General features: G+C 40.5%; 1 protein-coding gene across 1 annotated transcript in view; it reads left to right on the top strand.

The window, feature by feature from the left end:
- Window positions 1-2,673: 2,673 nt before the first annotated feature.
- MYOCD (myocardin) overlaps window positions 2,674-13,637 on the top strand; it is a 95,187-nt gene continuing 84,223 nt past the window's right edge. Inside the window, exon 1 of the mRNA XM_033139506.1 lies at window positions 2,674-2,903. Within this exon, the coding sequence (XP_032995397.1) occupies window positions 2,750-2,903 (154 nt within the window). The 5' untranslated portion in view covers window positions 2,674-2,749. The remainder of the gene's footprint in view (window positions 2,904-13,637) is intronic.

The raw sequence follows: 13,637 nt of genomic DNA, 5'->3' as shown, positions 1-13,637 counted from the left end.
AGAAAGGGGGTCAAAACAGAACCCAGGTGAGACAGCTGAAAAGGTCTGCTTTCATGTTCTTGCTAGCCTCTGCCCTGAACTTGAAGCAGGTCCTCAGATGTTGAACACAGTGGGCAGACCGATTCATGTGGAAGGTAGAGACCATTTCAGACATTTGCTGTGTGATAAAACCTATTGGTGTCAACTTAAATATATATATTTATTTCATTCATTCATTTTGGTACTGGTGTGCCTAGTGTCTAGGATGCCAGTATTACATTGGGGTTGTCTTTGTTATATTAAAACTGAATCCGAACAGTTGTGAAGACATTTTTCTTTCACTGTTTCAAATATTTATTGCCCCTTTGTACGTCTTGGTATTAAGCAGAATCAGAAACACTGTAGCAGAGTTGTCTGAAACTTTTACTCAACAGATTTCATCTTGCTTGGAAGAGCCCATGTAAAGCTACCATTGTAATGAGACTTTATGGGTCTTAATATTTATAGGCAGAGAAGAGACAGGACACGTCCTGTTCTGTGTATAGTCTTGCAATTTATATGTTGGCAGCAGTGTATGATGGGAGATGTGTTCTGAGGCTCACAAGTATGCTTAAGCTTTATAAATATGCTAAGTTCAAGCTGAAGTGAGGGAACAGTGTGGAATGTTTTGAGGCCAAATCTGACATGGGGGTTTGTAAGGAGGGGTAGTGAGCCCAGCACGCCAGTGCTACTTGAGTGTGTTGTGAAAGCAGGCGTCTCTAACGGCATGTCATGACCCCCAGGCTTTCAGTGAAGCACCCTACTACAGTTAGTGAAAATTAAATGGTTACACATGCTCCAAATTTCAGAATAATGTTGTTCTACTAATATAAAAAGCCTCCACGAGGAGCACCGATGCTGGTGGTCCCAGAGCTTCGACACTGCCTTGCTGGCTCCCGCTCACTATTTTTCACAAACATAAATAATCATAATCCATATAAAACTGTCATATTGGTTCAGCACAGACGTCACCAAAGCCCTGGGCCTAATTCATCAAAGATTTAATGTTCAGCTGCACAAAGTTACTTTTTTTTCGGTAAGCAGATGCAGTTTCCCGGATTGTCCTGTCATCACCAATAACTTTCCACTGGAAAGATGCATCACATCAAGAGTTCCAAAATGCTAAGAAAGATGAATATTTGAAAACACAAGAATAAACAGTTATTGCTAGTTGCTTCTTAATGACACAAAGAAGAGGATTTTTGATGTTTTGGATATAACTGTGGATGGATTGCCATGCTGTTGGACATACTACATGCCAAAATCGCAGGGGGAAAAAATCTTAATAAATCAGGAGGGGAATTTGTGTGGACAACTGGCCCAGCAAAGCCACAAGGGGCTATTAATGGGAAGTTAACACCACTTAGGAGACAGTATTATTATTATTATTATTATTATTGTTAGTATTAGTATTAGTATTATTTACTTTAAGATGCTGTGTACCCACCCTTATTTTTGCAGCTGAGAATCTCATATCTAGGTTTGTAAACATCTCATTGTTCATTAATTGAGGAGGAGGTTGGCAGCTAGAGATAAATACATATGCATATTGGATCATTATTTCCAATGATAATGCATTTCCATAATTTTAAAATTTAAACCCTACATTTTTGTGATCTTTTATCTGAATGTCCATAACTTCTGTGTGTGGTAATGGTGTGGCAGGTTGGAAAGAGGGCTGGTGTGCTCTCAGTTTCCTGCATTCAATGGGCCAGATCAGGAAGGATTCCAGTCCTCAAAGAAAATAAATTGTTTTTAACTTCTGTAACCATTATAAACTGATACTTATATTTTCCAACATGGACTCTTGGTACAAATGAATGAGGTTCTCCTGTGGTCATGAAAATAGGCTGAAGTACCAAAATGGAGACCTTTATGTAAACAATGGACTATGTGGATATCTGTGTGGTATGATTAAGCTATGTAGTTGAAATCCTGTCAGGTAGTAGGTGGAGTTGGCACATTCAGGACAGTGTGGTCACAAAAATATATTTTCTGCATAATCAGTAAATGTGGGCATTGACAGCATTTTGTCCTTATCATCATATTCCAGTAAGCCCTGACCCACTGCTGGTTCAGTACTATGTTTCCCGCCCCCCAGTGAATAGTGAATGCCTCAGTGATTTTTATTACTTTACTTGTATTACCCCATCAAATTTCAAAGTGAGAAAAACATTGACAGTTATGTGAGCTCCAGTGCACAGAGCCTTGTGGTATAATGGTCACTTACCTGGTACCTGGATGGGTGAAGGTTGCGACCTGACATGGCAGCTCTCCTGTCTTCCGGGAGCCACACCATTTTTTGGGGTGGCCATTGGCCCCTTCCCCTGGCTGCCGCGGAGGATCCTGAGTTCCCGCCAGACCCAGTTTTGAATTCTGGCAACAAATGGTTGGTTGCTGATCTACATGAATCCATTACAGGTAAAATGATATATGACAGTATAATACCGCAACTAGATAGGAAATGGAGGGGACAAAAATCTTGACTCTTCTGTTGCCATTTGAAGCAATTGAAGTCAAACAGTATGACTACCTAGCCTCAATTTTGAGACACAGAATGTGTGGCAATTATTGTGTCCTAACACAATTTCCATGTGTTCTGTTCTATCATATCAAGTCATATATCAACTTTTCTCCTTACAGCTTTTTGTTGGAGTCCCAGTTCTTGGAAAGCGTGGGACTTTCAAAGTAGAGGAACAGATATCTGACAAAAGTCCCTGCAGGCCTAGTGATGAATGGTGTGATTAAACAGGAGCTTTCAGGCCAGAAAAATGTACCCAGTGGAAATTCAGAAGTGTTCCTCAAGGACTGTGTTTGCAATGAAGTGAGAGACTTGAGCCTTCAGTCATGTACCCAAGTCCCTACATTTGCTGAGAGCAAGAATGGTGAGTCCTTTTCCTAAGAGATAAGATGCTCTGAATATGGCAGCAAGGTGCATACATAAATGCAAAAGTACTGTATGATGGCATATGGTGAGATACCCACCTTTCTGATAAACAGACTTTAAAACTGCAAGTTGTGAGGAAAGAAGTGACTTTTAAATTCTGAGTCTGTCTTCATGGGGCTGCCCTTGAAAAGTATCTGTTGGTCCCAAATCATGTTGTCAGAATATTGTCTGGGACAGGTCAGTCAAAGAAATAATTATGTGCCTATGTGGTCTGCATTTTCTGTCACTTTGCTTCTGGGTTCATTTCATGATGGAGTTTTTTTGCTTTAAAGGTCCTAATCACCTTGCTGCCTTTTTTATTGATTAATTTTATTAGATGGTTTCTGTTAGCATTTTAATGGTTATGATTAGTTCTTTTTAATTGTTTACTGCAATGCATTATCATAGAATCTTTCCCCACATAAGCCAACCTGGACCCTTCTTTGTGTGCCTCCTCCATGAGAAGCCCCGGGGGGGGGGTGGTAACACAAGAACAAGCCTTTTCTGTGCTGGCTCCCCATTTGTGGAATGCTCTCCCTAGGGAGGCGTGCTTGGCGCCTTCATTACATTTTTTAGGTGACAGAAAATGTTCCTCTATAACCAGACCTTGGGCTGATTGAACATTCTATGGCCTTTTTAATATGTTTGTGGGATGGGGGTTATTGATTTGTGTTTGTTTTATTATGTATTTTGTGTTCTCATTTTGTATTTTTATGTTGTGAACCACCCTGTGATCTTCAGATGAAGGGAATAATAATAATAATAATAATAATAATAATAATAATAATAATAATAATAATAGCAACCACTGTGGTGTGCTTGCAAGAAGATAGGGTATACATTACATTTAATAAAATAAATTGCATGTTATGTATGGACCGTGTGCTAGATGCAGATGAAAGTGAGTGTAACTGCATAAGCGTACATTAGAGTTCAGAGGATTCAGCGTAATTATTCTTGAAAGTGAGCAGGAGTGATAACCTTCACTAACCAGGATGGCATATGTTAAGGTTATTCATGCTGCTGGCAACATAATAGTCTTTATAATGGAAAGGTTAAGAAGAACCATTTTGCTGTTTTTGCTGTTTTTTTTATTAGAGATTTTCTTGGTTTACAAAAGTGTGTACAATGTCTCTCGCATTTTTCCATGTAACATTTTTACAGATCAATTTTGGTTGTTCAGACATTAGGGAGAAAGGGGGGGAGGAGGTGGGTGGGATGGGGGGAGGGTGGGGTGGGGTGGGGGGCGATGTTTTTCCCCCCCTTAGTATATGTAGGATTTGGTGTCAGCATCGTTTGTGTTGGTTCTCTGTTGTTCGCTTGTGTTTCTTTGGCGGTGAGAGGTCGCGATTGGCGTAGGGTTTGATTGCATGAGCTAGTAGGTTTTTGAATTTACCTAAATATTTCAAGGACACACCCTGCTTTGTGTTTGCCTTTTGTTTTCCCAGGACAGTTTTTAAAGAAGCTAAGTTAGGAATTTGTGGCCTTGGATGTGAAAATTCAGGTTCATATCTGGAATTTGCTATAGGTCATTTTGGCTGCAATCCTAGGCACACTGACCTGGAAGTAAGCCTGACTGAACCCATTGCAGAAGGTCCCAGGTTCAATCTCTGACATAACCACGTCAGACTAGGAGAAACCTTTGCTTGAAACCCTGGAAAGCTGCTGCCAGCCAGTGTAGACAATGCTGAGCTAGGTGGTCCAATAGTATAAAGCAGCATCCTATGTTTCTAACTCAATGGGAGTCACTTCTAAGTAGGAATATATAGAAATGATTTTTTTCTTAAGTTATAAGAGTGGCATAGTTGTTCTGCTCCATGTTCTTGCTCTTTTCCATGCCAATCCATTAATGGTGGGATGGAGTACATTGTGTGTGTGTGTGTGTGTGTGTGTGTGTGTGTGTGTTGGTGTTGGTGTCTTTCCACTATCTTTTTGCTTGACCTGCCCCACAGGGCTGTTGTGATTCTAAAGTGCCCCTTGAGCTACTTAGGCAAAAGAGAGGATACAAATGTGGTGAAACAGACTCCCTCCAACTACATATTCCCTGACCCACTTGAATGAAAGACAAGAAATTGTAAGTGTCCATCTGGTTTGAGTTTAAAGTAATGTGCAGAAAAGGTTGCATGTTTTCAAGGACCTTGTGCCTAAGTAGTAGATTGTACCACAGTTTATTACACAAATTGAGCTTTTTATTGCTCAGCTTTGTTGATCTGCCAGTTGGGATAAAGAACACAACGTACCCCATGGTCCCTATCAGGGAAAATTAGAAAGCATTCAGTTCTGCTTAACTATGAAGTATCAGGGAAAGTTGTAATTAAATCCAGAGAGCGAGTGCCAGACATGCTAGTGTCTTTAAATCAATAACTATTTTGGAAAAGTCTTGTAAGTTAATCAGTTGGAAAATGACAAAGATGTGTGAGTCCAAAACACCGACAAATTACAGTTCTGAGAAGGTGCACGAGGACTTGATCTCAGTAGGTTTTGAGAGTAAACCTAGACCCCACTAAGGCTTTCTCCATAGGCAAGCGGCCTCTGTTACATGCACGTGTTTCAATTTAAATTTTTATTGCACTCAGAGTGTGCTTATTAAATGATTATCTTGTCCCAAGATCATTTTAGCCTTTGTTTCACATAACCAGGTAGTAGGTGTATGTGTAGGGAGATTTTCTGCATTAGGTTTGGAGCTCAGATCAAATAAATACTGCAAACAATGTATTGAACTCAGGTGACAACTAATCCCCTGATGAGATATTGTCCCGTGGCTTGAACTTAGCAGCCGGGACTTTAATGCCACTTAAATCAGAATGTAAGAACTGAAAGAATTCCAGGAATGTGGTGATATAAATTGTATTTTTAGAGCTGTGAATGACTTGTGAGAGCAAAACAGCACGGTGACTAAAGATAGCACAAGTCAGTTTTTCCATGATTTATCACAAGAACTTTCACCCTAAGTAAAAGTCATTTAATGTTGTGATAGCAGCACACACAGGCTGGCAGGATTTCAAACCAAGTCATTCATTGCATATTTTGTCACAGGAAAATGTTTCCATAACATACGAGAACTCCAAACTGCATTTCATCTGCATACAAGTGCCACTTGAGATCAACTAAGCATGAGGTAAATGGTTTGTAATTCTCCAGTGGCCACAGTCTCTTAAAAAATAAAATAAAATCTACAGAGTCATTCCCCTTCATGGTCCTAAAATACATCTCTCGGCTAGTTTTCAATACAATCAGTTAAAGATCTTGCGTCCTGCCATGGGTCAGCTTGATTCTAAGTCAGAGATCTGATGGCTCAAGTTACTGCACAAGAGAGATGTTGCCTCTGAAGCATCTATCAGGATCAACCAGAGGCCTCTGAGAAGCCTGAGGAAGGGCCATAGCTTAGGGGAAAGAGCATAGAGCATTTGTTTTGCCTGCAGAAAGCCTCAGGTTAAAACCCTAGCATCTCCGGGTAGGATAGGAAAAGATTCCCTGCCTGAAGCCCTGGAGAGCTGCTGCCAGTCTGTGTAGACAGTACTGAACTAGATGGACCATTGGGCTGACTCAGTATAAGGGAGCATCCTATGTTCCTATGCTAGGTCAAATCCTGCAGCATCTTGCACGTAATAGTATACAGAGGACATTTAGCATGCAGCTGAATCTTCCCGTAGGGAATAAGCCCCACTGACTTCAAGGCATTCAACTAAATTTTATCCAGAGTAGACCAATATAAAGTAATGGTTCTAACCTAGGCATGTTCATTAATTTCAGAGGGTCTACTCTGAGTAAAACTTAGTTGAATACTACCCAAAGGATTTGCTTCTCAAAATAAATGGTTAAGTGGTTTAATTAGCACTATAAATCTGGATCCAATCCAATGTTATTGAAGGGTTTGCAGTTGCTTGCTTGGATCAATGGAATATAGCAAAGGCTAAGTGTGTGTAGAAACAAACACAAAGGTAAAATTTACATCCATTGCTCTGCCTACTTTTGCCTCTGGCCCTTCCCACCATTGGGCCGTGGCCCTTGGAAGGCTGTCCAGGGTTTATGAAGCTAGTTTATTCCAGTAAACCATAGTCAAGACTCAAAAACTACATTTCAGTGTTCACACATAGGACTAAAACATGGTTAATTGAAAATGAACGTGAAACAAAAGCTTCTCTCTCTTCCTTATGGTTGAGCCACCAGGATGAGGGGAGCACACAAGCCGAAGGTTGTGCATGAAATGCTAAACCATAGTTTAGCATTGCATCTGAACCTAGGTCATTGTGATTCCTATGGGACAACAGTCTGACATGAGAAATCTTTAGAGCAATCAAGGTCTGTCATCTGAATCAACCCTTCTTTGGATAGAGAATAAAAGGAGGATGAGAGAAAAAACAAACAGTTTATTCTTACAGGGTCCATGTCTCAGAAGCCAGGTTGGGCTGCTGACTTCTGTGCTATGACTAAACACACTAGAGGAGAACAAGTCCTTTGTAGATCAGAGGTCTGTGCCAGGGATTGGGAATGGCTATTGTTAGCTGTGTAGTGACAGCCATGAAGCCTAAGGTGACTGAGGATTTGCCACAGAGCAATTCTAACCCCTACCCCAAGACTCTTTATATGAATAGGACTAATGTAGCTGTTTCCCCACCACTTAAGAGCACTGCACATGTTGCACTGCTGTGCTTGCAAACTGCCAAGGCAGCTTTCTGAAAGGCTTGTGGTTACTAAAAAGGATGTTAATAAAGCGGGAAGAATCATAATAATAGCGCAAACATGACAGATTCCTTCCTGATGGACGCACACATCCCATAAACATAATTGTCACTGCAGGGTTCTTGCCAGAATTCCTGAAGGTGTTTTCAAGTGAACTGCAGTCTTACAGCTAAGGCTGTTGGGGGGTTGGTGAGCAACACTCATCTGTTTGCAATTGAAGACCAGTTTGCAAAAGCACATGAGGTGGCTGTTAGGTCAGTCGCTCCTTATCTTGGAATAGAAATAATGGCATCCTCTTAATACAAAAAGCACAAGTGCTTAATTTCTAAAATGAGAGGTGCCTTAGCATCATACTCTTGGGCTGTCATTCCACTTGTGTGCATGTGGGTGCCCTTGTGGCTCCAATGCTGAAAATAAGACACACTTTGTATGCTCAGAAACACTGTGTTTAATTATTACTCTGCAGATGTCGGGAGTCAGGACTGAACTCTGGCATTGAAAATGGATTCTGAAAATGGATTCAGATCTGGTCATGGATATCTCCTTCTCTTAACCCTTCCCTTCACACACACACACACACACACACACACACACACACGTGTAAGCTCCATTGGATACAATGGTCTGACTTCTGAGCAAAAATGCATAAGATCGCTCTGCAAGTAGATATGTTATATGACACAGAGGAGCTATGGCTGTTTCCTCAAAAGTACAACAGTACTGACAACTTGTCATACGTGAAGAGAAGAACTTTTATTTTATTTAGAGCAATATATAAAACTGCTTATTTAAAAATCTAATCAGTGTACTTAAAGCAATACAAAACAATTCTCAATAATATGGAGATAAAATTGGCAAAACAAGTACAGTGGTACCTCGGGTTAAGAACGTAATTCGTTCTGGAGGTCTGTTCTTAACCTGAAACTGTTCTTAAGCTGAGGTACCACTTTAGCTGATGGGGCCTCCCGCTGCCACCATGCCGCCGCCACATGATTTCTGTTCTCATCCTGAAGCAAAGTTCTTAACCCGGGGTACTATTTCTGGATTAGCGGAGTCTGTAACCTGAAGCGTCTGTAACATGAAGCATCTATAACCCGAGGTACCACTGTATACGTAACAAAATTATTGCACTGCTGTTTCTGAATTGCAGCAGGTTTCACATATAATGGTGGTAGAGATTAAAGCAGAATTTGTTTCAGTTACTTTGTGGGTTTGTATGCCTGGCACAAGACCAAAGGCGAAATGTGTGGTATATATATAAACCAGTGGGGTGGTCACTCAGTAAAGTTCAGCAAAATATTACACCTGCCCATTTATTTTTCATTGGTTTGTGTTAGGATCTAGGGTTCCAGCTGACCTGAACATCTAGGGCAAAAGTGGATATCCTGTGGTCTTCCAGATGTTGTTGGACTCAAATGCCCATTCAGCCCCATCCAGCATGCCCAGTGTTCAGGGATGATGGGAGTTGTAGTCCAACAACATCTGGAGGGTCATAGATAAGCCACATCTGACTTAGGGGACCTGAGGCAGAAAATCAATCCATGCTTTCCCACTGAATTGTGTCCAAAGTAAGGAATTGCCGAAAGATAAACCTCATTTGAAAGATTTGCATGAGTAAATATTGATTAAACAAGTCAGCCTCACGATGACTAAGTGCTAACCCCTAGACCTTCTAAAGATTTAAGTTGATCAAACCCTAGTCCTTTGGTTTGAGCTACTAAATGGACTAGGTGTACGGCTTTCCTTATGCTGTGGGCATACCTGCCTTACAGACCCACCAAGTGTCCCTATTTTCCAGGGATGTCCCTGATTTAGAGAAGCCGTCCCGGTTTCTGATTTGATCCCAGAATGCCCCACTTTTCTTTAGGATGTCCCTATTTTCATTGGAGAAATGTTGGAGGGCATGAAGTTATCCACACACACACACACGAGCCATCTGAAGGCAATCCTGTATAGGGAAGGTTTTTTTAATGTTTATGTTTGATTATTATTTTTATATATGTTGGAAGCTGCCCAGAGTGGCTGGGGCAACCCAGTAAGATGTGTGGGGTATAAATAGTAAAATTTTCATTATGGAATGGGATGTCCCTGTTTTCATCGGAGAAATGTTGGAGGGTATGGCCTTATCCACATTGGGTCATTAAACCTTGTTTCGGAGAGAAGTCATAGCAGCACAAGGTTATGTGCAAAAGGTTCCAAGTTTAGTCTGTGGTATCTCCAGTTAAAAGGAGCGGTAGTAGGTTATGGCAGAGTCACTGTGACACTGGGGAGCAACTACCAGTCAAAGTAAACAGTAGTAAGTTGGATGGACAAATAGTTTGACCAGCTGTTAAGGAGCTTCCTATGTTTCTATGCCTCTCTTGTTCTTCCTCACTTCTTTCCTTTTGCATTATGGAACTTATTGTTGCCACAAGCTTCTTTCCCATGCTGGCTCCTACCTGTCTACTCTTTTGACCTCCAAGTCTACATTCAGTTTTCCTTATTTGGTAAAGAATCTAAAAGTGGCCTGATCCCACCAGGTACCACTATGCAATTTTGAGGCAGGTGCAAACAAATGGGAAACGGATCCCTCCATACCTGCCCAGCTTCATGGACACTTTCTCTGAAGCACCGTATGGCCACTATTAAGAAGAAGCTATTGTGCTAAGTATGGCAAGGCAGCCCGGCAAAGAAGCCAGGAGATTAAAACTTCATCTCTTTTTAGTAGCTGCAAGGCATTTAGCCCATTGTATCTAAGCACATTTAGCAACTCGGTTCTCTTTTGCCTTGCTATTCCATTTTGTCCCAGCAGACTTTGAAAGGAGCCTTTGGCTTTTTCCTGATCAGAGTGCTCTTCTCCCTTAGTCTCATTCTTATAGATGGGTCGCATTCCTTTGCGCTCCTAATAATCGCAAATTAAGCAAACTGGGCCAAAACAAGTGTGCCTCTACTATCGAATGTCAAAATATGATCAAGCCTGGCAAGCCTCCGGCAGAGCATTAAAAATAGCTTACTAAGTTACACTGTGAAAATCACTAATATAACAAGACTTGTGTGTCTGATCCCATTAATGGGGGAAAGCTAATATGGTGATTTCATGCAGTACTGATGGAAATCAATAAAAGGATATTTTGGGGGGAAGAAAGCACGCAATTCTATTATTTAAGGCATTTTGTACAAAAAGTTAGAAAATAACATTTAACTTGCATGTCTCTTGTCCAACTCAATAAAAGTTATTTTGCATTGTTAAGGCTTTTGCTCCAGTTAAACTAGAACGAGACTACAGAGCAGTTTGGTTTCTGGGCTCACCCTTCTCAGTCATGCAGAATAGTCAATTCCAAAGAGAGGGGGGCGGATCTCTAGTGCATTTTGCTATGACTTCTGATTAGTACAGTTGGGCCCAATGGATTTATGTTGTATAGATTAGAACATGGAACCTGGCTTTTGGGTGAGGATATGGGTGTTCACAGCTTTCTGTTCATATTTTCTGCTAAGAGAGGAATTAGCATTTGCTTTCTTGCTAATATCTGTGAAAATTTCCCAATATTGCTGAATATCATGCTTCATCAGTAGAAGAGTCCTTAGACTAAAATCTGACATATGAAGGAAGCAGAGGGACAGGAGTAGTAAAGGGCATAATGTGTATCAAAGTTTTCCATATTATGTGTCAAGAAAACTCTACAAATAGAATGAATTATGCTAGTGAACTATTTTGTTTTAGGCTTGCTTTGAGTTTTGTTTCATTTTAGCATTGTATGATCTCTTTTGCTTCCAAAATCAGTTTTCAGAAAACATTCACAGGGACTCAATGAGAAGGTGAAAAGAAGGCTTGAGAATTGAGTGGTATTGGGACAAAGATTTGGAGCTTTGGTTTGGAATAATTGGTTTGGGCTAAGAGGCTAAACAGTGCATCAAGGCGCATCTCCTGACTAGTAGATGCCTTCCCAGACCTCATCTGGCTTAAAAAAAATTCACACCTATGTTTTCCATATTCTCAAGCATATTCTGCAACCTTGAGGGCTGCGAACTTGCTTTTTAAAATAAAGGTGAAAGTTTGAATCTTGAAATGCCAGGTTCTGAACCTTGTACCAATTTTTCTGTTCGCATAGTAAACTGGCAGATGTGCTGAGTACACATGGCCCTGGGAATAATTTCTTAGGAGCTTGGGAAGATGCTAGAATGCCTATTGCTTATCACCTATCAAAGATGTGCATATGTGATCTCCCTATCACAAATACTCCAGTCATTATCTCATCCATTTCCTTTCGCCCTTTCCACATAACAGATACGCCCAATGGTTCCCTGTTGCTCAGCTTCCAATGCCATTGCCTTACAGTTTTACTACCAACAGATGTCAACCATCTAGTTGGCAGATAGACAGCACAATAATGTGCTGTGAAGAGTTCCTTAACAGTACAGTGCACTGAATTGATGTTCTTCTGGTCTTTTGAAAGAGTGTGTGCAGGTAGGATTTAAACTACTGCAGAACTATAAAGCCCTAAATGTCTAGGACCCAGCACACCCTAAGTCACTTCCTTCTGTGAACCATAATGTGTTTGGGATCAGTTCTCTCTGTTCAGGAAATGAGGTATTTGGGAACAGCATCTATGGTATGCCCTCCCAAGTGAGACCTTTCGGTCTCTGTCTTTGCACAGTTTTAGGATATTGCTGCTGAAGCTTTCATAATCAACCTGTCATTTGACAATCAGGGGACCTCATACATTAACAACACTAAGACACCAATATGGCTCTCATTTTACTGTTTTATTGTAACTATTTCATTCTGTTGGACAATGCGTTAACTGTTAAGTTTTCTTCCTTTCTTGGGTGCATGAAAGTGCAGATTATAAATGAAATTTGAAATGTGCTAAGAGAAAGAAGAAATAACAGGTGGTGACCATTTATTTGTATATGATAAATATGTGTGATGAAGAGGGGAACCAAAGAGATCAGAGGTTTCAAATGGAGTGGAGTAAATTTATAAACTATATGAAAGAATATAAAATCTGAAGGCATTTACAGGTATGAAAGAAATCTTGCAGCAGAGGGAAAACATGGTAAGAGATATAACTACAACAAGAAAACAAAACATGTATAAAAGAAGGTAAAGCGAGTAAAAGATGAAAAATTAGAAAACCAGAGTAAAGAAGGAAGGAAGTCCAAAAAACTCGGCGGAGTTTATGTAACATTGTGAACATTTGTATGATGACTTGTGAGTGTTTATTCCTTTTGATGAAAATAAAAAGAATTTGCAAAAAAAGAAGAAGAAGAGGGGAACCAGGTAAAGATGGGAGAGTTGATGGGAGGCACCAGCTGTCCATATGTTTGGGACCACAAGTCTTAATCTTGTTTTCTGCTGCTCCAGAGAAGCGGACACGGGGCAATGGATTCAAACTACAAGAAAGAAGATTCCAACTAAACATTAGGAAGAACTTCCTGACAGTAAGAGCTGTTCAACAGTGGAATTTGCTGCCAAGGAGTGTGGTGGAGTCTCCTTCTTTGGAGGTCTTTAAGCGGAGGCTTGACAGCCATCTGTCAGGAATGCTTTGATGGTGTTTCCTGCTTGGCAGGGGGTTGGACTGGATGGCCCTTGTGGTCTCTTCCAACTCTTATGATTCTATGATTCTATGACATACACCAAATGAGGCAGTGAAATGTAGCCAATTTTAAACCCCACAGAAGACAGACACATAAATGAACCCTTTTTTAAAAGAAATTTTAATTTTACACCTCAAGAAGGAAAAAAAGAACAATGTGTAGAGTTAAGGCCTTGAGATAGATGATAGATAGATAGATAGATAGATAGATAGATAGATAGATAGATAGATAGATAGATAGCATAATGAATCAAATCTCTGTCTGGGGTAGAATTGCATGAGTAGTCCTTACTGAGCACTTCATTTTAGAAAGATGGGGTGACGTTGCTTCTTTGTTGCAGCTCTTCCTCATACATCTATCTTGGCTTTAATCATTGACACAAGCAGCGATGAGGACTTGTAGGTTTTTAATTCTCCAGCAGATCAACCTTCCG

This window comes from Lacerta agilis, chromosome 2 (genome assembly GCF_009819535.1).
Source record: "Lacerta agilis isolate rLacAgi1 chromosome 2, rLacAgi1.pri, whole genome shotgun sequence".
Taxonomy (NCBI): domain Eukaryota; kingdom Metazoa; phylum Chordata; class Lepidosauria; order Squamata; family Lacertidae; genus Lacerta; species Lacerta agilis.
Note: the sequence above shows the minus strand (reverse complement) of the source record. Positions and strands in the feature narration are given on the sequence as shown.